The sequence below is a fragment of the Gavia stellata genome, chromosome 5 (assembly GCF_030936135.1).
Source record: "Gavia stellata isolate bGavSte3 chromosome 5, bGavSte3.hap2, whole genome shotgun sequence".
Classification (NCBI taxonomy): Eukaryota; Metazoa; Chordata; class Aves; order Gaviiformes; family Gaviidae; genus Gavia; species Gavia stellata.
The window spans coordinates 55,511,948-55,536,412 of record NC_082598.1 but is presented as its reverse complement, the minus strand read 5'-3'; the positions used below and the strand labels follow the sequence as shown (position 1 = coordinate 55,536,412).

At 41.3% G+C, this 24,465-nt stretch overlaps 1 protein-coding gene across 1 annotated transcript in view; it reads left to right on the top strand.

The window, feature by feature from the left end:
- PPP3CA (protein phosphatase 3 catalytic subunit alpha) overlaps positions 1–18,092 on the top strand; it is a 192,022-nt gene extending 173,930 nt beyond the window's left edge. The window contains exons 11-14 of the mRNA XM_059817411.1: positions 8,266–8,350; positions 11,686–11,783; positions 14,520–14,549; positions 17,780–18,092. Coding sequence (XP_059673394.1) covers positions 8,266–8,350; positions 11,686–11,783; positions 14,520–14,549; positions 17,780–17,973 — 407 coding nt within the window. The 3' untranslated portion in view covers positions 17,974–18,092. The remainder of the gene's footprint in view (positions 1–8,265; positions 8,351–11,685; positions 11,784–14,519; positions 14,550–17,779) is intronic.
- Positions 18,093–24,465: the final 6,373 nt, after the last annotated feature.

The following is a 24,465-nucleotide window of genomic DNA, read 5'->3' as shown; positions in this document are numbered from 1 at the left end:
TGAAGGATCCAAGCATAAAAGTAAATTTGTGGGTTGATTTAAATGTAAATAGAGGCTGATACCTTTAATGATTTCGTGGTGCATTCTGGTTTATTATCTGTACAACAAAGGAAAATCCTCTTTCTCTCAGAGATAGTTGAGTCCCCTCTCTTTTCTTTTTTTTTTTTTTTCCTTAGAGCCTTGCCTTTTGGGGGAGAAACTGCAAGATATATTTCATTTGTGTTCTCGATCAAGCAGACTGGAATGATTATCAGCTTAAAACTGTTTCTGTAAGGGCTGTATATTGACAGTCTTGTAGTGGTTCAACGTTTTCACTATTCTTCTTCAGTAATTTCTGTCCATCTTCCTTGGAGGACTGCAGTAGTACAGTCCTATTCACCCACTGACATTTTTCTTTAGCAGTATTTCCCATAGAAGGAAATGCCTGATATCTGCAAGAGCAGATGCATTTTGTTTGATGGAATGATTCTTTAAAATCATCGCTTATTTTTGCATCATCAGTAATTTTCAGGGCTTGCTGCTGATTTCCTTTCTCTCCTTGCAGTTTGAACATGCCCTGACCTGGGTTCCCACATGTAATGAGAATGATCCATCACTATGGTTTGCGCTGATCATTCATTTGTTATCTTCTCTTACACTTTCTTGCCTTCTGCCTTCCCCTCTCACTTCCCCCTTCAAAACAAAGCCCCATCAGTATTGCCTGACGTCACTGCATGGTGTTCCTGTGAGCCCTTTTAGTATTATCGTTATTTGTTCCGAGCCATGCATGTTGCATCTAGCCATGAGCAGGATGCTGAACAGCATGTATTCCTGGGGCTTTTTCCCCCCTCCTTTTTTTGTTTTTTTTTTTTAAGGAGACACATCATGGGGAGCTGATCAATTTGTTGTAGGCAGTTTCTGTGTATGCTTGGTGGGAGAAAGCCTAAATAGCAATTGTAGTGCCCTTTAGCCCATATCTCCCTCCCAAAAGGCCTGTATTGGCCTTTTGATTTCGCTTGCTTTAAAAATGAGAGGGTATGATAAGTCAAGTTTTCTTCTCTCTGATAGTTTCCTCTTGCTGTACTTTCTCTTCCCTGTTTGCTATGGTGGTTGCAATATAATCTGACCCAGCAAAAAATGTCTTGGGTGAATATTAGCTTGTGTGCTGTATGGTTTGTGCATCAAACATATCGCTTAGCAACAGGAGCTGCAAATACTTCTACCCAGCCAGCATATAGTCAGAGTCCTGTTTTGTTTTAATTAGTAACGTTTCTGGCCTCATGCATTTGATTGAAAAACTAAGCTGCTAATTTAAAGGCTGCAGTAATGTAATACACAACTTCACACAAATGCACTACTTGCTTTGTCTGCATCTCTATCATGGTTTGGCATAAAGACACTCCTAAATTACCTGCATTAATTTGTGCATTACCTTCCACATTGTAGCTCACAGCCTTCTCCTGGAAAAGCTGCTGTCGCAGTGCTAGCTGCAGCATTTATTCCTCGGTTCAAGTACAGCTTCCCCAGTACAGTGCTGTAGTCTGAGCCTAAAGAGAATTACCAAGTCAAATGTCTCCTGCTGATCAAACCCCAGTTCTGCTGTGAACAGGGGCATCCGGAATTTGCCACAGCTCTTCAGTGCAATGACTGCCCCTGGGGCAAGCTCTGCACCAACTAACACAGAGACTGAGCAAAAGCAAAGGCCCCGTCATTAGGTCTCAGTTACTTACTTACCAATGCCTCGATAAGGGTGTTCATAATACTGCCTGGGTGGATGAGAGAGTCTTAGCTTTTCAGTGAGTTAACTTTTAACTAGGAGAGAAATGGAGGGGTTTTCCCACTGTTTTGTGTTTGTTCTTCCTCCAAACCAGCAAGGTTGGGCTGCAATGCGTACGTATCTCTGTGAGTTGGTGGCAGAGGGGCATTTTAATGTGATCTTTTTATTTATTTATTCATTTATTTGGCCAGGTATGGCTGTTTCCATGCCCCAAGCATTTTTCGTGTGAGCCATACTACGGCATGTTGGTGTGCTCTGCCTCTGGACCAACCTAGCAGCATGCAGTAGGTAACCAGTGCCCCCAAAACACGGGTCACGGTGCAGTTGTGCCTGGGCACCGAGTGCTGCACTTGTCTTGCTCTCAAAATAGAGCTGATTTTAAAATGCAGTACCTTGTACCATGGTGGTGTTTGGGTTTGATAACTGTAATCCGCTGGACTATTTTAACAAATGCATGCGTGTGGTAGATAGCACACATTTTGGTAGAAGCAGCAGACATGTCTACGATAGTAAGCTATTCTTTCAGATATCAGACGTAAATAAACTGGAAGAATTGTCTTGATTTCTCTGAGAAAAGAGGTGTCATCAGGCAGGCACACCCCAAATAAATGGGGGGGGGCTGCTTTTGAGAAATGGTTGAGCTTTATCAAAGCAGCTGTAATAATGTAGGAGAAAATGTGCGTTCAAGAGGTGGTAACACCGAGGCTGAGCTTCGCTGCTGGTCTTCTGCCTGCATGTTGGTTTCCTGCAAAACCTACTAACAAGGCTTTAAGCTGAAAACGTTTTTTCCTTTTTTCACCATTGTTCTCAATCTGTTTCTTTCCTTTTGGATGTTCCCTGCCTAATTTGTTTCTTTTCTGTTTTCCAGACTTTACTTAAACATTGCGTTTCCATTGATGTTTTCAAATGTTCTGTATTATTTTTTATTTTCATTCTACAAACATCACTGATCTTTTTCTTTCCCCCCCTTTGGAATTCATAAGAAGATCCCATTTGTGCACAGAAGAAAGGTATTCAATAAGTTGGAAGGTTTAAGTTTCATTAATTTTCCTAATGCTTAATTAGATAATATATAATACATTAGGATATTAGTGAGAGATTTGTGTTCGGCTTTTTTACTCAGTATTGTTTTTCTGTCTGTTCAATCCTACATCTCAGAATATTTTCAGAGTTTATAGTCTTTTTTTTCATTGTTCTGCTTCTTAATCTGAAAGTCTAAATTACATTTCACGTAAGTGCTACATATCCAGCTTGCAAAATCTGTGTTTGGATGGTACAAATCCAAAATCCAAAAGAACTTGTTAAATTACTGGAGTAAGATTCAATGCTTTTATTTTACCTCCCAAATAATTTTTCCACTCCAATTTTAAACTTGGCTGTATTCATGATTTTTTTTTAAGTTCCTTCATGCACATAGGGTTTGTTTAGATATTGAAAGAAAAGTAAAAACTTAAGAGGCTATCAGGCAATGTTTGCAAAGGCTAAAATTAACCCTTTTACCCAAAGACAGTTCTCAGGTTATGACTCATTTACTTTCACATAAGTGTATGCTTAAGTGTAGCTGAATTAATTCATAAGGATTTGCAGTAATGACTTTCAGAATGCTAAACTGGAGTATTCACATGTGAAATGTGAGTCTAAGATTTATGTATAAATAGTTAGGGAATCCAAATACTATATCAGGTTTGTAGTATTCAGTCAAAACTAACACGGCAATAAAACATTGTGAATATCAGGTACATTATTTAGCAAATAATGTTTTAAAAAATAAATAGGATAAATAAAATCATTACTAATATTTAGTAAACAGAGACTACTTTAAGTCATTTTCGCAGCTCTGTTACAAGTTAGGAAATCTTTTAAGTGTGTTTTTAGTAACCTTTTATGTGTATTGATGAGAAGCAAAATACTCCCTTTGAGCCTGTTGTGTTTTATGATTAAGATTTTTTTCCTTTCTTATTTTATATTTAAGTGTAGGGCATTGTATTTCACTTTGGTCATAAATTATATTTCCAGTTTTCAGTTCTCAACTCTTCTGGAAGTTAAACAGTGACTGAAAAAGGTCAAATATACGAACAACTAGAACAGTGTGGGTTTGCATAAACAAGTAGCAATAGTGACACTTGGGGGGAAAAAAAGAAGACAAATTGTGTTTAAGTGCTTTCAGGGTAAAAAAGGATGAAAACCATGTCTTGTGTATCTTGAGAGTACAACTCTGAGATCACAGTAATTGAGGCAGGAATGTACCCCTCTACTTCCTGAAGAACCCAGCTGAATCATTACTGTTTAATTTAAATCTTTTATTAAGCTGTTACAAATAGATTTAATTCCGTTAGAGCTGAATTACAGCCATTTCTCCCACTCTTTGTTGTCAAGAATTAGACATTTATGCCTAAGACTATATCTTTATATTTTTTATATCTTTTCTTTATATTTTTATCTTTATATTTTTATCTTTATATGTGGGAGACTTGAAAGCCATCATTCTGAGCATAGTTTCTTTCAGTTTGTACTTCAAGATACAGGCTCATCATTTCAAGACAGTCTAGGAGGACAGTTAGAAATGCCTGGAAATAATGCATTTAATAGGTGTCCCAAACGACGGATGAGTTCAAAAGTAGCACGCATGATTGTAAGACATCTAGTTTATGCTCCTCAGCAGACGTATGAACATATCCCAGTATGTAAGCATACAGTTATCAACATTTGTTGATAACAAACCTGTTATCAATCTGTTGGAGTGAGTCCAGAGGAGGGCCATGAAGATGATCAGAGGGCTGGGACTCCTCTCCCATGAAGACAGGCTGAGAGATTTGGGGTTGTTCAGCCTGGAGTAGAAGTCTCAGGGGAGACCTTCTAGCAGCCTTCCAGTACCCGAAGGGGACCTACAAGAAAGCCGGAGAGGGACTTTTTACAAGGGCATTGTGGTGGGTTGACCCTGGCTGGACACCAGGTGCCCACCAAAGCTGCTCCATCACTCCCCTTCCTCAACTGGACAGGGATAGAAAATATAACAAAAGGCTTATGGGTCGAGATAAGGACAGGGAGATCCCTCACCATTACTGTCACAGGCAAAACAGACTCGACTTGGGGAAATTAATTTATTACCAATCAAAATCAGAGTAGGATAATGAGAAATAAAACCAAATATTAAAAAACACCTTCCCCCACCCCTCCCTTCTTCCCAGGCTCAACTTCACTCCCGATTTTTCTCTACTTCCTCCCCCCAAGTGGCACAGGGGTACAGGTAATGGGGGTTGCGGTCAGTTCATCACACGTTGTTTCTGCTACTCCTTCCTCCTCACACTCTTCCCCTGCTCCAGCGTGGGGTCCTTCCCATGGGAGACAGTTCTCCACGAATTTTTCCAACGTGGGTCCTTCCCATGGGCTACAATTCTTCACAAACTGCCCCAGCACGGGTCCCTTCCACGGGGTGCAGTCCTTCAGGAACAGACTGCTCCAGTGTGGGTCTCCCACGGGGTCACAAGTCCTGCCAGCAAACCTGCTCCAGCGTGGGCTCCTCTCTCCGTGGGACCACAGGTCCTGCCAGGAGCCTGCTCCAGCATGGGCTTCCCATGGGGTCACAGCCTCCTTCAGGCATCCACCTGCTCCTGCATGGGGTCCTCCATGGGCTGCAGGTGGATATCTGCTCCACCGTGGACCTCCCTGGGCTGCAGGGCACAGCCTGCCTCACCATGGTCTTCACCAGGGGCTGCCGGGGAATCTCTGCTCTGGTGCCTGGAGCACCTCCTCCCCCTCCTTCTTCACTGACCTTGGGGTCTGCAGAGTTGCTTTTCTCACATATTCGTACTCCTCTCTTCTCCGGCTGCCATTGCGCAGTTGTTTTTCCCCTTTCTTAAATACTTTATCCCAGAGGCGCTACCACTGTCGCTGATGGGCTCGGCCTTGGCCAGCAGCGGGTCCGACTTGGAGCCGGCTGGCATTGGCTCTGTCAGACATGGGGGAAGCTTCTAGAAGCTTCTCACAGAAGCCACCCCTGTAGCCCCCCCACTACCAAAACCTTGTCACGCAAACCCAATACAGGCATGAAGTGATAGGACAAGGGGTAATGGCTTTAAGCTGAAAGAGGGTAGATTTAGATTAGGTATTAGGATGGTGGTGAGGCAGTGGAACAGGTTGCCCAGAGAAGCTGTGGGTGCCCCAACCCTGGCAGTGTCCAAGGCCGGGTTGGACGGGGCTTTGAGCAGCCTGGTCTGGTGGAAGGTGTCCCTGCCCATGGCAGCCGTGTTGGCACTAGATGATCTTTAAGGTCCCTTCCAACCCAAACCATTCCATGATTCTGTGATTTGGGCATGCAGATTGTTAGCTGTGGGCACGTACGAGGTGGCTCGTGTGGACCGGTTTGTACACGGGCTGGTCAGGGACACACGACCCCACAAGCAGCTCTGCAGGATTCCCTGTGCGTGGCTGTCAAGCTCCCACTTTATCAAACTCACCCCTTGTACTGTTTGGGGTTAAACTTGATCTTGACCACAGTGTTTGAAGTTGCAGTGAAATTCATCGTCAGTTTTAATGTCGTCATCTGTGATATTTGTTCCTATGGTTACTTAGCTTTCTTTTGAACAGCTCTAGGACTTATGTGTTGAGTTTATTTTCAGTTTTGAAATGTTTTTTGCAAAGGGTGGCTATTTGTTTTGAAATTCAAGTACAGGCAAAAAAATGTACATCCTTTTCACCTCAAATGCCAGGGTATCAGCCAGGCCACCTAGTCATCTAGTAAATAACACGAAGCAATGCTTGTGTTTCCAGCTGTAATCCCAAACTGTTGCGAGTTTAATTGTAGTTGATAAATCTGCAGTAGGAAAGGTGACAGTGCCTGATAGTAGAGTCATGGGGCTGCCATCAGCAGAGATGCCTGGAGAAAACAGAAACTGAGAATTATCTGAGAGTCGGCTCCGAGAAGTACCCAGCAAATCTCCTGCGTGGCAGCACTGGACGTCTGTAGCACTGCCCAGAGCAGCTGGGACCGCAGAGGGGAGGAGCAGCCTGTGAAATGCTGGCACCGCTGAAGCAGATGGGACTTTCACCATTGGGTTCAGCAGAGCCTGCGTTTGGTTATGAGCCTGTTTGGCTGAAGTCACTTTGCGCTCCTAATACAGCGAAGGAAGGGCTGCATGGCAAGGCCCCGTGGCTGTCTTCTGCAGGTTTTCACCTCTTGCATCCATCACCCACATTCGGCAATGCCTTGGTCCTCTGCCCAGTGCTCTACCGCTGCCTCGGCTCCCCGGGGCTGTCCCCTCTGCTGCCAGAGCCAACTCCCTCATTTTTGACCCTTTCTGCTATTTTAGCTTCCGTGATGGACTCCACTTTATGAAATGGATTGATTTGCTAGGAATTGAAAATAGAAATTTTCATTTTTGACCTTGAATTCTGGAGGAGCAAAGAAGGAAGCATTATCTTAATGTAGCGGTTTGCAGGTCGCACTCTTGAACCTCCGAGGCAGGAGTTGCCAGGCAGCATCCATAGAGCCAAGATTACCTTTCATTCAGAAACCTTTGGGAGAAATCTTCATGATGTATGTGGTTATGATTGTGAGAATTAAGTGAAACTGGTTTACTTGGTATAACGTGGCATTTTCTTGGGGACGTGGGTGGTCCTTATTAAAAAAAATTCCTCGTTCTGATAACTTAGTGCTATTTGCTTTTCCCATTCAGGTGGTTCTCTCTTGGATGGACAGATAATATTCTAGGTTTTGATGACATCCAAGTAACGAGTACACATGCAAACTTATCTGAACTGTAGTCTCTGTTCCAGCATATGTTTTTTAAGGCAGATTATTGTGTGAGTTCACAAATTTCAAAGTAATTGTAATTTTGAGCAGGCCATAGCAGTGATGAGAATAAAGTTGCATCTGTGGAACTCTCTTAACCGCTGCCAGCCAATAGAATCCCCACCATTTCACGCTGGTTTTCAGGACTCTGCCTTTAGGTTTTATAGCTGTTTAAATACTTTTTAACTAGGGATGGGAAAACCCTAACCGGACCCACTTGACCTTAAGCTTAACCCAATCACTTTTTTTAGAAAATTGAATGAAACGTGACTGTTTTTCAATTAAAATGATAGGATTATGAAATAGATTTTAACTCCATTGTTGTTTAACTTTTCACTCTTTTTTTCGTGGTTTGGGCACTGTTCATGTTGAATATCTTTTTGGCATTTTGACTATTTTCTAAGAAACGTGTTTTTAAAAGAGTGTGGTCTCTGAAAATGTTTTTGAAATGGAAAAGAAGCATATGTTGATGGAAAAACATGCAGCTTTAATGTGTAGCAGGAAAAGGATTACATCTCTAAAGGTACTAATAACTAGATTTTTCAAAAATGATCAGTCTTGAGCTGTAAATAACAAAAAAGTATTTTTTGTTTTGACTACAAATGTGGCTTAGTTTGGCAAACTGTGGCATTAATATGGTGGGTTTTGTATTTAGAGTTCAGAATAGTGATGTATTGTTCACAAATCCCTGTAACTGTTTTTAATGTATTTTGCATAGGAGCAACAGCTGCTGCTCGAAAGGAGGTTATAAGGAACAAGATAAGAGCAATAGGAAAAATGGCAAGAGTTTTCTCAGTGTTAAGGTAAGGTTTTTTGTTGTTTCAGATTTTTTTCATGTTAAAGGACATCTTTGAATGGTTACTTAGAGCACTCTACTGTTAATCAAACAGCAAATTTGATATTTTAATATACCATCCAACTGAGTTTTACTGGAACCTTTTAAAGATTGTTTTATTTATACAATATTGCTGTTTATTATGGCTCTGAATAATCTTCTTCCTCAGGGCTTTTGCTGAACATAAAACTGACAAACAAACAAAAGACATCAGCAAAGAAAATTGCAATTACCCTTTTTTAAAGACTTCTGCTCCCCAGGTGTACTAATTAACTCTTAGCCACTGCGAGGCAAGAGTTAACTGTGGAGAAAGGGTTTGTTCCACATCATGTCTTATTAAAAAGGAAGCCAACTGTCCCACTTTGTCACCCACAGTTGTTGCTACAGCCGTGAGTAAAGATGATTAAAGATGAAAGCTTTAGGGTCATTTAACTAAAAATCCAGGAAATCATTGTGCAGACAACGGCAACTTGGGCTGCGCTCCCCCAAACACATGAACACGAGTAACTAATTGCTACCCCATGTTTAGGACTCTCCGTTTGATATCTCTGAGCAGAAGAGAAAACATGCTGTGCTGTGCTGAAGTCTAAATATAGGAAATACAGTTCTCCCTACTTTCAGCAGAGGGATTTTTTTCTCAGGCAATTGTATGTTACTCTGCTGTAGTCAGTTTATGGCTGTTATGGGTAGTGGAAAATCAAGGCATTTTTAAAAACTGTATTGGTATGATTGTGCGATTGGTATAAAAAGAGGAAATAAAAATAGTTACTTGAAGAATACATTCAATTTCAGATGAAACTCAAACATGCTTGATTTGAGGCTTCTGCAGCGTGCAGGCAGTGGGCAGCTTGTCAGTGGGGCTTCGTATGGGCACAGCAGTTCGCCCACGTGCTGCAGATTGTAGCAGCATAGCTTTAAATAGCATACTGAGATGGAGAACTTTGTACCTGGGGTTCCCAAAGTGTTACATGTGAATTACTAGTGATGCTCAAGCTACTTCAAAGTGGTACCCATAAAAAAAAAGAAAAGTTGGCATCATGCCTTTTCCCTAAACAAGACGGGGGAGCAATGAAATGCTTCCACCTGCTCCTTTGTACCAAGTCTGGCAGAGAGCCTGAAGCTGACATTGCCACCACCTTCATAAAACAGCACGATTATTTTTCTCTGATGATAGTTGAGCAAACAAAGTTTGGGAAACCTGGCTTTCTCCCATAACCTTCAACTGCAGCTTCTGGGTCTGCTGTATTTTGTTGCAGAGCACCTTTTGAAGTATAGGATTAATATAACAGAAACCCGGAGTTAAATATATAGAAAGGCCTGAAATTGGATGCTCAGCTGATATATTTGGGCTTTGATAACCTGCAGATGATTGACATCACCCATACGTCAATGACTTTTGCAGAGGGAACTCGGAGACAGGAGCCTTTCAATGGTTTCAGGGATGGAAGAAGGGTACAGTGTAATTCTTGCGTGTGCCCTGTTTAAAGGGATATGCATGAGCCTCATAGCTTAGGATTTCAGCAGTCATTGCTGTTTCATGAAAATTATTTCACTAATTCTTGAAAAGCATTTCCGAATGATCAGCTCCTGGTCTGAGCACCTTCAAAGGACTCAGTCAAACATCTCTTCTCTGAGCTGGAGTGGCCACTTCCCTTAAGGATGTAACCTGAATGTAAAACCAAGATCATTTCAGCTGCTTTAGTCTCAAATTTAGATATCAAAATAGTGCTGTACTGAGTTTCAAAGGTTCTAAATGAGCTTTGCTAAGAAGAGCCATCATAGAGAGATTGGCTTAAGCTCAGCGGAAGACCTCACAATTCCCTGTCATTGCCTCTCTCTGAGTTTGTTTCCCAAGTCTGACTTTTCTTTGGATACATTTAGACAGGAGGGAGGTAAATAAAATATTTGATCAGTTATTTTCCTTTTTTAAAAAATGGAAGTAAAGGACGTCAAAAAGAAAATAAGGAACACTGAAGGCTAAAAAATCTCAAAATTTGTGATACAGAGGTTTCTTGGGAATATGCGGTTTAAAGATAATAAAAATACAGTGAATAAACTTATCCTATGAAGGTGAAGCTAAAAGTGCCATTGCGGTTTAATTAAAAAAAAACAAAAAGAGATTAAATGGACTGAATTGAAAATGCAGATTATGCATTTGCTTGCAGAGGTAAATTGTCGAGAGAAAGCAAAAACTTAAGTGTGTAACTCCTGATGATGAAAATACTGTGTTAATTCTGGAAATATTTGCCTGTTGCATTAGTTCTAATTGCTTATGAAACTTGCAAGGTATACGGTCACAATTTTAATTTTGACTATTACACAAAGGAAAGTGTGTACAAGGAGAATAATTTTCAAACTAAAAATAGAACTTGAAGAGTATATATAGTAGGTAAACAAGAGTTGTTTGAAATAAGTAATTCAGGGCACGTAGGTCTAAAGAAAATTGTTAGTAGTAGAATTGCTGAGAGACAGTTTTGATAGACAAAACCACATTATCCTCAAGTGAATGTGGAATTAAATTCTGTCTTCGTGCTTGCTTCCTCCAGCTTAATGTCATTATCTATTTCAAAGTAAAGATCTTCAAAATAGGTTTTTCTTAAAGAATTGGGGTCAATTTTGCTGCTGAGAAAGTATGTCATCACAGACAGTATTACAGTGCTCACAGAAAGCTGTATTTAACGGCTTGTCTGGATAGAGGTGTTGTATTCCTCTTGCCATATATTAAAAACTGTAAGTATTTGGAGACCGACAAAACATATTTAGGTTTCCTAAAACATTTTTCTTTAATCCATTATCGTTTTTAGCATACAAAACTATTAAGAACAGTGCTAGTAAGGGTGAAAGTGTTTATTAATTTTAATGAGCTTTTAGCTGCCTTTTTTTTAAGCGGCTGATGATAATTAATAAATAATGCACCTGACTGCTAGTGTAGACAAAAGCAAAACAACAATTTCTGTTGATTTTGGACCACACAGTGTAAGACACTTAAATGTATTGTTGGCAATAACTGCTCCTTTGGTCCTCCTCCTGTCAAGTTTGTGGTTTTATGTATATATATTCAAACGTATGTCATAGGTTGTTTCATAGATGTAGGTTATAGTTTTAACTATAGTGAGAGTCTGGGTATGGTGTGGTGCAAAGGAGAACAGACACAGCAGGGAGGGGACCTGCACTGGGGCTGGTGTTATCACTGGGTTCAGTCTGTCCTGGTAAGGAGATTGGAGGTAACCAAATCATTGCAGGGCAGGTGGAGCTTAAGGTGTCTAAAATGTCTTCTGGGTTTTTTTTTTTTTCCTTCTGCAGAGAAGAGAGTGAAAGCGTGCTGACGCTGAAAGGTTTGACTCCAACAGGAATGCTGCCCAGTGGTGTGCTCTCTGGAGGAAAACAAACACTGCAAAGCGGTAAGCATGTTTGCCTGTGTGTGTCATTATGTGTAAAAAACCCAGCTGGCTTTCAACTGCCGAACCCAAGAAAAGTAACTGCAGTCTTCTCAGAAAAAAATAAAGGACAGAATAAAACAGGTGGTTTGTTGTACTGGAGCATTGGTGAGCAGTTCACGTAAGGCCGCTTCTCAAGTCTTATAACGTACCACTGATTTGCAAAGAAAGAGGAGGACAAAAACTCCCTGAAAATCAACTGTTCAGAATGGTAGATCAGCATTGCATGTGAAGTGCGCTCTTTCCACAGTTTACAGCATCTTTTTGTTTTTGTTTTTTTGTTTTTTAAGAGCAGCCTTTGATACACAGAGTGCTGAAGGTTCAGCTTAGATAATGACACTCAAACTCTTATTTTATCTGATTTGTTCTTCCTCATAGAGACTCACCAATGGGAAATAGCTCTAGAATTAGATTTTCTCTCCTAGCAATTCTAGGTGACAGCATGAGAACAATTTTGCTCTGATTTAAGCCCAAGTGAAGGGAGGCTCTTACAGACACCGCGTTTGCCTTGTACACTAACACAATACAAATTGTCAGTTCAGTTTGATTCCAAGTGCTTCTTGTTGCAGCAAATCTGTAAGTCTATAGTAGGGCTGCCTTTGATGAAATATTCCTTTTGGAATAAGGAGCTGCAAAGTATTTAATTTACTACTGTAAGCTCTCCTTTTTTTCTGTCTGTATTGCTGTAGAGTATATTGCAGGCACACAAGAATGTCTCTCACTTATTGAGGTTCTGTTGGCAGTAGATGTAAGAAATAGAAATGCTTTATAACCTTAACACAGTCTCAGCCTCTTGTTTTCCTGTTTCTTTCCTGGAGCATTCTTTCTCCGTATTTTTCCCTTTACTGTCTCTTTTACCCAGAAGATTCAGGTATACGGTGGTAAACCTTTTCCCCTTTTTTCCCTTCCCTTTTTTCTTTTTGATGACTTGTGTGTTACGGACATAGTAACGTTCTGCTTTGAAAATGCTGCAATATGATTCCACAGGATGCCTTTCTTAATGGGGTTGTGGTCTTTACCTAGGCTTTTCTCCATATAGTTGCTTTACATTTGTCAGAAAATTTGGTCCAAAGAAACTGTTATTGTTGCCCTTGCAAAATATTAGGAACTGAAATGAATTTGAGAAAGTTGCCTGAAGTTCTTGTTATGATGGCTAAAAGGAAATTCTCCTCATACTGCAGTATTCTGGCTTAGTAAAACATTACTATACACAAACTTCTGCATTAGTTAACACGTAGTACCCCATTCACCAAATAATCTGAAGTTTACATAGTTTCTGTTAAGCGCACATTCATATTACCATCTGTATTAACAGAAAATATGAGTAGTATGTTCTGTTGTGGAAGTATACATTTTAGTCGTCATTTTTTTCTAATGTGTCAGTGCTGGTTTGGATCTGGTTATTCATTTTAATTTCTCATCCTAGTTATCATGTTTTCTTTTCTTTTAAGTTTGTATTGGTTTCGTTCCTTGATCTTTGCCATCTCTCTTGCTGGGTAGCTTGAGAGGCATAGGCTTACCTTGGTGCGTGCGGGTTAGCTCCTCTCATTTCCCCACGCAGCAAGATAATAGTATACATATTTCAGTATTGATCTCAATCCATATATAACATCCCAACTACAAAAAAAAAATGTTTGGGTTTTATGGAGGACAAAAAAAAGCTTTTACATAGGGGAAAATAAGACAAAAAAGAAGAGAGGAATTCCTAAGAACTTGGCTTCTTGAGCTGTTCTTTAAACCAGAGAAGTTCTTGAAAATCAAAATTTCTTTTTAAATATTTGAGCTGTACCATTGCTATATTGGACTGCATTTGCTGATTTGCATCAGCTTCTAAATCTCTGACTGTAGAACCAAATTCATGCCAAAGCTGATGGGTAGAAGTCAAATGAAATTGTCTTTAAGAACAATGAATGGTTTCAAAACAGTGGTAACATGGTATTCATAACACTGCAGCAACCTCCTGGTTACAAACTTTTCTCTCTCTAACCAGGCTTTGCAATTTTGGAGGCCCAACAGCTTTCAATCTTGTATCTATGTGCATTGATGTAAATAAAATATTAGAAGAAAGCTGTTTTCAGAGACTGGGTTGACAAAAAGGACGCTTACAGATGGAGCAGACTGGGCGAGATTGCAAGCAAAGGCAAAGCTGTCTGCGCAAACTCCGTCCCATGCTGTGGGGAGGTTTCTTTTAGTCAGGAGAGAGAAAAAAATCCTTCTGAGAAGTTGTGTATGTGGCTCTCTTGCCTTGTACTGGCAGCTAATACCTTTCAAGCTGACATCGTAAGTGGTACGAATTTTGCGCGATGGCTTTATGCCATTTTTCGTTCTCTTTTGACAGGGCAAATCAAACTGCTCTTATTCAAAGCCGGGAGAATTATACCATGACCTTTTCAGGTCAGATGCGCAATATGGAAGACATTTTCATTTTGCAGTTCTTTTGAGTCAAAAGAAAACTACTCAAATGTGTCTTGAAAAACTTTTAGTTTGTGAAACTTCTGCTTCAAAACAAACTATAGCTTAAGTCAATCTGCAAATTATTGTTTCTGTGTAAGCATTGCTCTGTGTGTCTGTTTTGCCAAAATCCAGCACTTACAGTAACATTAGTGTTGTAGCTCCTTTGCTATTCACTGACTTGTTCTTAGAGTTAAAATCCTCTGCTCATTTTTCTCATTCGTTTTGCTACCCCTTTCTTCTCTTCAGCTACTGTTGAGGCTATTGAGGCTGATGAAGGTAAATTGGCCAGTCCCCTTTCTGTTGGTGCCACAACAGATAAGGGCTCTGCTGGGTGTATTCATTTTGCTGTAGCTTGTACAGATTGTGTGGGTGTTGGGCTAACAATCGTGGCTCGGTATTAACCAAAATGTAATTGCTTTAAAGGGGAAAATGTTTTTCCTTTTTTTTCTGTTGCTGTCGTTGTGGTTTTTTTCTTTCTGAAAGTTACAGTCACGCTGGAATTGCTGTATGTTGAACTAAGCACTGAGTAATGCCACAGGAGGAGATCAGGGGACTTGGATTTCACAGGACATAACTCGGCAGCAGCTCGTAAATGCTCTGTGACACATAGCTCAAAAGCTGTGCGCTGGAGGCTGGGTCTTGCCTCTGCCCCAAGCCATCCTCAGCAATCTGTGGTCGAGGAAAACACACAGCATTTATAAATATTCTCTCTTTTTGTTGCCTTTTTTTCCCCCCTTTTTCTTTTTTGCTTCAGTTTGTTTCCTTTCTTTTAGGTCACTAGTAAAAAAAAAATTATTGGTCTTTTGTTACAGTTCAGCATGTTTCTGTTTCTCTTTAAAAGTAAAGCAACATGAGACATTTGTCTGCAAGATGTCTGCTTCCTCTGGTAGTGGCAGTTTACACACTGGATATTTACATTAGAGCAACCATTAACACCAGCACCATTTTAGCTACAAATATAAAGTGACTGGCTGCCTCAGAGATTTCTGAATGTTTAGCATTGAAAACGATGGTGCTTTATTGACAGACCTCTAATTTAACCCTTAAGCAATTTTTATCACTACGGTTAAAACCTGAGCAATCATGTATTGCAATGTAGATGTGCAATATTCATTCAGCATTATAAAGTTTTGGAAGAAGACTTTTCAGAATTCCCCTTTAAAACAAAATTCTTCAGTTGTATTTTGTTCTTGCCCCTCTCAAATTTTCTGTGGGTATTTTTTTTTTAGTTGATTTAAAAAAAAATCTGATGATTGCTGTCTGTTGGTAAGATGTGCCCTTTTGGCCAGTTGAATTTGTTTTTGATTTTTGTAAAGCAGTGAATAAAATTACAGAACAAACAAGTAAGAGAAAATACAACTGCTTTCTAAATAGCAGTGAGTAAGCTGCTATTTATGTTGGAATTATCTATTCCTATTGGCAATCTCTAATCTGCAGTGTGCATTCTCGTTGACAGTTTGGCTGTTTTCTGTGATTTTCTGTGACTGTGTTGTGTTTTAGTATACTCTCAATGTAAACTGCTAATACTCGTTGTCTGACCAGCAACTACAGCAGAGCACCTTCCTCAGTATTCCAGACGATAATGTGTCTGCTTGAAACACGATCGATTGAATGTGCCCCCATTCCAACAGTATGCACCCTTCGAGTTAATTCTTGATTTGCCATCCTCGCTAGTTAGACGCTGTAACCATAGTCGTTAATGACTACTCTACGTAGACGAAGCTAACGATGGAGAAAATGTTTCGTCCTTTCCCAGTTGTCCCTCTGCAGTTTGATTCAGGGCCGGATGCCACAACTGGGCTGTGCTACTGGCAAGCTCCAGGACACAGCAAGTGTTTCAGCTTCAACACGGCTATCCATTAAACTATTGCTTTAAGGGATTGGCCTGGGTGCTTGTTAGACATCTTCATTTTTGTGGTAGAAGATAAAAAAAAAAAAAAGAGAAAAACCAACCTTGAAAAAACTCAGTGTAGGGCCCGTTCTGTTTTCACAGCTCCATCCCTGCTCACTTGACTAATCACCATTATGTTGTTGTTGGTTTTTTGAGTTGAAGTATATAATATGTGTTAAAACCCATGCACTTCACAAAGTTCCAATACAACGTTTGTGAAACTGGCTAAGGAACTAAATCCTGAGGCAAAGAGGATCTATCCATTTTCACAGGAATGGTTGGCAAAAATACCAGCATGAAAACGCTTTTCTCACTCCCCCTAAAATGCAAGGAGTGGTAGATTGGTACCAGGGATGTTCTGGGGGTTGGGGTTTGTTCGCTTTTTTTTTCCCCACAGAAGTTACCAGCTTGTCCAGAATCGGGACTGCATATTGGAAAGAGGGCAGGAGTACTTTGGGGTAAAGAGAAGGGAGGGAAGGAATATTGAATTTGATCTTTGAAACTCCCTTACCATTTTCTCCCCAGGGAGTTTGCAGTTTCCTGGTACTAACACACCATTTCTGCTCTATGGCATGTTAAGATAGAGGCATAGCAAAAGTGCCAGTTCTGGAAGTGCAGTGCATTGATTTGGTGCAGATAAGAGAAAAACACACAGAAGGCTATGACAAATGATCTAAAGAGCTGTGACCTGCTGTTTGCCTACGGTGCTTTTTTCTCTTTTGCTTTAAATCTAAAGATCTTCAACTCTTCAATTAAAGAGAGGAAAAAAAATGAAATAAAATAAAAATCACACTCTACAAATACATTCCCCAGCCTGTGGCTGCCTTCTGAGGTCGCTGTGGCCTCATCAACGTCGCTGCTGAAGGGCAGATCAAAAGTCCTCAGGTTCAGTTGGAACTTTGGTCCTTTGTCAGTGCGTTTCCAAAGTGAAATTGTACGAATGCGCCAAAATGACGATATCCCTGGTCCGTGTCGCACAGCGTTACCGCTGTTTGACTCAAGCTGCTTTCTAGAAGTCCGGGGACGTGTTGGGGAGAGTAACAGCTCCGAGCGATCAACAAGCAGCTCGCCTGTGTTGAGAACATAAGGCAACCTGTTGTAGGGTCGCCCCAGATCTCCCATAGCTTTAATGTGTATCCTGCAAACTGGCCTCACCGTGTCATCACCATCTGTAACCGGCCAGTGCTTTTTCCCCTGGTCTTTGAAAAGTCAAATGGGAGTTTTGCCTGATTAAGGATGTTACGGCGAGGCACGGAGTCTTTAAGGCTGTAAGTGATGATGACAAATGCTAACTCCCCGGCTCACAGCTGCGCCCCGAGCCTGGTTCCTAATTGCAAACTGTAGTTTCATGTCAGCTTCTTAGCGTTTTAAGCTGAGCCCCAGCGGACAACAAAATATTGGCATTTGACCTTGTTGAAAAAAATAGTTGTGTTGCAAGAGACGGTGGTGGTTAACCCCCAGCTCTTTCTGAGTACGGTAAGGAGTCGGTCATGTTGTCAGATCTTCTCATTGCCGCCTTCACAACGAAGGACTTTTGCACTCATTGCTAAGTTGGGGGAAAAGCTGCCGAGAGTTTTACCTTGCTAATTTTACTTTTTAATAATCCTTTATTTAGCTATCAAAGGATTTTCACCCCAGCATAAGATCACTAGCTTCGAAGAGGCCAAAGGCTTAGATCGAATTAATGAGCGAATGCCTCCGCGCAGAGACGTGCCATCCGATGCCAACCTTAACTCCATCAACAAGGCAATCTCCACAGAGACTAATGGCACGGACAGCAACGGCAGTAATAGCAGCAATATTCAGTGACCACTGTCTGGGAGGGGGGTTGAGCTGCAGGGCGCGATGGGGTTGCTGCACATCAGCAGTGGGATGTTCTTGCCTCTGATAATAGCTTACTTGCTCTGGGGGCCAGGTGTTGGATCCAGTTTACAAAAATCATCTACGAAGAGATCGTCAACTTTTAATTTGGTGGGAGGGGGGGTGGGGGAGAGACACCTCCTTTGGATATGCCTTTAAAATGCTTGTAGAAAAATGAAAGCTCATGCTGGTATATATTGCAAAGTTAGGGGAATGAACATGTTTTCCTACTGCATTGGGAACGTCTAGATATGTTACTGAAAGGCCTTTTATTATGTTACTGGACATGAAAACTTTGTTTAATTTCTTACTAACTATTGTACGTTTACAGTTGCAGCACTAAACATGGACAACATCGAAACATTTTTAACAAAATGTACAAACTAAATAAGGACTATTTATTGAAAATGTTTTGCTACTCTTGTCAGACAATGGCTATGAAATAAATTAGGCAGTCTTTAAAAATATAGAGAAAAAAAGAAAAAAAAAAGAATGTTGGAAATTTGTTTAAAATGCCAAAAAAAAAAGAGAAAGAGAGAGAGAGTGAGAGCGCGAGCGAGAGCGACAGTTTAATTTTGTACAGATTATGCTTACCTCAGGTTTCTTTAGTGTGCTTCAATGCCCTTCTTTAAATATAACACTTATCTTACTAATTTGGCAGCAATTATCCTTTTCTTTGTTTTAAAAAAAAAAAAACTGGAATAATGATAACATTTATCTTTTTTTGCTGTTTATATTTAGGGGGGTTTGGTTTGGGGGGTTTTCTGGGTTTTTTTGGTAAATCAAGTCTTGGTTGTGGCTTGCTGAATTTAAATATTTATGAGTGGTGCATTTTTAAGTATAGTGAACAAGACACCATATTAAGTGCAGTGAAAAGCATCTATATTCTGTAAAAATCTGCCTATGCATGTTTTTTAAGAAAAAATGGCTGTATAGGCCTGTATGGGACTGTAATGCGCTTAGTGGTCTGACTTATACTGGAAATGTATGTATACGGCGTACTTTATATTCTCTAAAAAAAAATGCTTAATGCCTTTGAAATTTTGTAATCAAAAAAAAAGCTTTGAAAAATCTAAGGGGAGAGTATTCTTAAAGTTTTTAACATAAGCTTGTCAGTGCACATATAGATGGGTAGCATGTTTAGCAAACCTTGTGAAATTTAAATAAGTTTGTAGTTACATGTGAAATTCTAAATGCATGATAACTGTTAATGTCATAATGGTTTAGTCATTTTGTTTTGTTCTGTCATGTGCCACAAAATGTGTAATTTTTTCACTTTTTTCCCTTTGTATATCAGTTACGGGTTTCAACTGGTTCATTCTAAAAAAGAAAAAGAAACAAAACAAAACAGTCCATTGATATTTTTTAACAATTGTATAAGTGCCCAAGTAATTCACTACAGCCTACAGCCTTGCCTTTGTAATTTGACTTCGAAATGTTGGCAATCAAAGCATGCACTTGTAACAATGAAAGAAGCATTTTATATTACTACTCAATAAAAATGTGCATGAACTTACGCACTCTTCCCTTTCTTGCTGGCTCAGTCGCAGCAGCGCATGCAGGCACACGCACGTGTGCGCTTGTTGCTCTCTTTTGCTTTGGACAGGAGAAGACCGTCGGTGTAAGAGAAGAATGACTCGTTTCACGATTCAAGGTCAGTTCTTTACCAAGAAAAAAGTTCATTTATTACCCAACTGTTTTAGGCTACTGAACATCTGCAGACTTCCCCCAAGTTCTGGTTGGAGAGTTGGGTTTTCACTAAAATGAGTAGGATGTATCCCACAAGTAGAGTGCAGAAGAAAACATGTGTCCTCTGTGTGCTCCCCCCCCATCTGGAGTGTTTGAAAAGGTCGATTAGTATCATTTACAACCTTCCTTTAAGGAAAAAAAAAATTCAACCATTTCAGATTTCAGATGCTCTCTCTTTTAGTCAGAGGTGAACTGTCAAAACTCCGCCGTGTTCTCATTTTCTCCCTACCTGCGCTCAGCATCCTTCCACAGTCCGTCACCCTGCAAAGAACTGATGGACGATGCCAAATGGTGCAAAGTTGTGGGTATTGCTTTAGTCCTCCTTTCAGGTAGCGTTATTAAATGTTGGCTTGGTGCCTGCTTTCTTACGTGTTTTTCCCACTTTAGCTCTTGCTAATTTTGGCAAAATATGACAGGCGGCAAAAATAAACAATTCCTAGTAGACGGGACTAGGAAGCTGGATCAATTTTAGATTTAAGGTGGTTTTTTTTTCAGATGGTGTAGAAATATAGCACAGGGGAGAGACATGCGGAGTCTAACTATTCATCTGATCAGTGAAGCTGTTCATCTGGTTAATGAGCACGGTCTCTGCAAAAAGCCATGGTGAAAGTTTGAGTGACCGCTTTACTTGCCGGTGCGGCCCTGCGTATGTGCTAGCGGAACCGCTGTAGGTTACCTCAGGTAAGGTTTGCTGCGGCGGCGCCTGAGCTAGTGCTCGGCGGGCACGTTGTGCAACAGAGAGCAGTACTGTTGGGCAGTGCAACGTGTGCTGTCTGCTTTCATTTAAGTTGGGCCCTGGCAGTTGCCCAAACCAATTTAACAGCAAAAAAAGGGTTTTTTCCTCTCAGCAGTGACAGCGTGGCGTAAGACCTCTCAGTTGGGAGACTTAACCCAAAAGATCCATGCTACAAATCAGTGGGTTTGCAAATGCCTGCTGCGATTGCTGAAGAGCTTATGGGTGAGCGAGGTAGCCCAGGCTGAGTAACGCATTAGGAAATGCACAAAGTCTGTCTCGTCAGTAAGGAGATTTTTGAACCTTTTGTATCTTAGAAGAATGAAAAATGTCCCGAGCATGCAAAATAGCAGTGTCCCGTGTGTCCAGGTAAGATGGCCTGGCTCTTTTCTGGGTGAGCCCTACCTACCATCCTACCATGGGGCAGGTTCTGGACTGGCTCTGAGGGATAGTCTCGGCTATACTCAAATGTTCCTAAAAGGACAAAAAAAAATTTCCAAAGGTTATCTCGTTCCAGGACATCCCATCTCTTCCATCTGTCCGTCCTTTTTTCCTGCTGCAGAAGGAGCCGTAGATGAATTTGAAGAAAAACCCACTGAAGGCTGAGTTTTGGATTTCGTGGCCTCACTCAGTGACGTGCCATGCTCTGGAGTATGTCTCCCAGTTACAGGTTTCTTCCTTCTTACCAAATATGCTGCTTTACTGCCAAAAATATCATTAGTGCCTACATCAGGATTTACTGTATTTTTTTAACCACTTTATTCCCACTGTGTGAGATAGTATATTGGATACATGTATTATATTTTCTGCACTATCATAATTTTCCTTTTCAACAGCTATTAAACATGAAGTGTATCAGCTCTTGGCATACATTTTCTGAAGAAGACAACATGCAAATTTTGTCCAGGGTTTCCCTCCAAATTGCAGTAGGTTTAACCCTGCTTAAGCTTGTGCCAGAGTTGCCAACTGTCAGGCACAGATATAAATTCTTTCAGCATTTTTCTTGACACCCTTTTTTATTGCCAGAGGAGGATCGTCTGGAGCCTCTAGAGAAGCTTGGGTATAATTTGGCTTTCTCCTGAGAACCTGGTCAGCAAAACTGAAGTCAGAAAGCAGGGCTGAAAACAAGCACCAAAAGATGCTGCTTGTTAGCACGGACCTGATCTGTCCTCTCTCACTTTAGCTTTGGTTCTTAGTGAAACAGTGGAGTTCAGAGTGTCAAAAATGAACATGTAGGGACACTTTCTAGGTTCAAACTGAATTAACAATTTTAGTCCTTAGAAATCAGTTTCCCTTCTTTTTTCAAGGTACTGTTGCTCAGATTAGTCAGATCCGTGAATCTTCCCACTTCCTTCACAAAGAGAGGGATGTGAGAATCAGCTATTTCAAACGTTAAAAAACCACAAGCACCAAAGCAACCACTTGGAAAATAGTGCGCAGATCACTTTCTTAGCTGCTTTTGGGAGGATGTTTGATTCTGCTAAAAATAGCCATTTTTGGCATGCAAAAGGATGAACTTTCTGGTTCTTCAGTGATTTAGGAAAAAATCTATCCAAGTTCACATGTGTTCATATGTGTATGTTCGTACATATCTGAAAACACAGAGGACTTGCAGCCACCTCCATGGGAGTCACAAAAAGGAGGAGTTGATGGAGCTAGAGGTAGGGGATTTTTTTTTTTCTTGTCTTGCTGAGCTGACTTTGTGGTATCAAGCCTGGTAAGCATTATAAAATGTATGTTTTATGAGGCTTTGAATTTTTTTTTTTTAATTTTTTAAATAACTTGAGGGCAGTTTCAGTTTTATATGCGACACCGTGTTTCATCAAGCTGACAGACAGCTGTGTGCTCTGGGCAGTATTCTGCCGTGGCACGCGATTGCAAAGGGAAGGGCTGCCTTGGCTCTGTCATCCCTGTCAAAAGCTTGTTTTAGGTCAAGTAACTTGGCAAAGAACGTGCTAACGGACTGCTTTTGCCGCCGGTGGGAAGTCTGCAGGCATGGTGGCAGGCATGACAGCGTCCGCCCTTTGTGGAGTCCACTAGTGGCCATCACCAGTTGCTCTGGGGTTCAGCAAGGCCCCCTCTCCCTTTTGGGCGAAGCCTTGCGTGTTTGCTGGAGGTTTGGGTCTGGGCACCCAGTTAGGTGATTCTTACAGCACCAAGACTCAAGCAAGCGGTGGTTGGTTGTTTCATACCTTAGTTATGCCAACTGCCAACCCTGAGGCAGTTGATGTAAACAACCATGGTGCGATTGAGCAAGCCCATTTCTCTCAACATCTGGCTATTTAGTCATCTCTTTTGCTTTAAGTGAGCAGTTGAAAGCTGTGACTTGGACCAATTTCACAGCATTTTAGGCCAGAGGAGTCTGTTAGGTTGCAGAACCAAGACTCGCTGAGCCTGACAGGCACCGGTGAGATCAGCTCCTCCAACCCAACTGCTCACGCAGGGTCAGCTGGAGCAGGTTGCTCGGGGCCGTGTCCAGCCAGGGTTTGAGTATCTGCAAGGATGGAGACTCTACGACTTCTCTGGGCAACCTGTGCCAGTGCTTGCTCTTACAGTAAAAAAGATTTTTCTTATACTTAAAAATTTCCTGTATTTCAGTGTGTGCCCACTGCCTCTTGTCCTGTCGCTCCGCCTCACTAAGAGGAGCCTGGCTTCATCTTTTTTACTCCACCGTCAAGTACTTACGTACCTCTTCTCCAGGCTGAGCAGTCCCAGCTCTCTCCATCTCTCCTCGTAGGTCAGGTGTTCCAGTCCCTTAACCACCTTCATGGTCCTTTGCTGAGCTCACTCCAGTAAGTCCATGTCTGTCTTGTGCTGGGGAGCCCAGACCTGGACACAGTACTCCAGGTGAGCCTCAGCAGTGCTGAGTAGACGGAGGGGAAAGTTAAATTACCTGCCTTGGTTTCCTCTATATACCATTAAATTTCTACAGCATATATTGATGCCAATAAATTAAGACAAGTGAAGATATTTCTGACCTGGCAAGTCGAAGAGATGGGAGCCATACCTCCGAAAAGAGAGGAAGCAGAGGTACGTTGCAGTCACAGACCTGAGATGTACTAAGAGAGATCCAAGAAGGTAAGAGAAAATGAACGCCTCACCAGTCTGAAAGGACAGTGGAAGACTGGAATAGTATTTATTGCCAAATTCAGTAATAAATCTGGTCAGCAAATTATCCAGATCGGTCCTCCCTCTTTCAACTGGTACTTTCTTCACTGTCTGTCCTGTACTCCTGATCCTTGGTGCTTCAGAAGGAGGCAAAGAAGTCATCAAAAAAGTCTGGCCAATCTTGCACTAAGGGAAACAGTCCCTTCCTGGATTCAGCAGGCAAGTGGCTGAAGCCCTGAAGCATGCGATTTGTATTATTGTCATTATTGTAGCGCAGAGCTGCGCGTGTTATCAGGACATCACATAAATGAGAGATCTTGTGCTTCCCAGGGGAGGGAGAAGTAACCTTCCGAGGAGGTTGCCTGAGGAGAAGGTAATTTGTTTATCTGTCACTTGGTGGTTTATTGGTTTCGGTACATATTTAATAAGCTTTGCAACTTGGACTGCATTTTTCTAAAATGAGAAGAAAGTGCACTCTGAAGGGAATATGAGGCTGCAGCTGAGCTTAACTAAGGCTGCAGGGCTGTTGTATAGGCAAAAGACTGAGGAAGCACTGCAGCCATGGACCAGGGCGGCAGAGAAAGGAAAGGAATGAGAAATGGGTCTGGCAGGAGAGCTTGGGGTATTTATGTCATTCCTTTCTCAAGGGTAGATAGGAGAAGATGTGGTGGTGGCAGTGCTGGAGGAGTCCTGAGCACTTACGCTGCAAGACTGAGATGACGAGATACAGAAGCTGTACCTTGGCTTTGGGTAGGCAATGACAGAAACTATTTAGGCTGATAAAATTCACCTTAGACTAGATGTGCACTTAAAGATGACGGTAGAGTTCAGGCTGTGACCTGAAGGCAGTC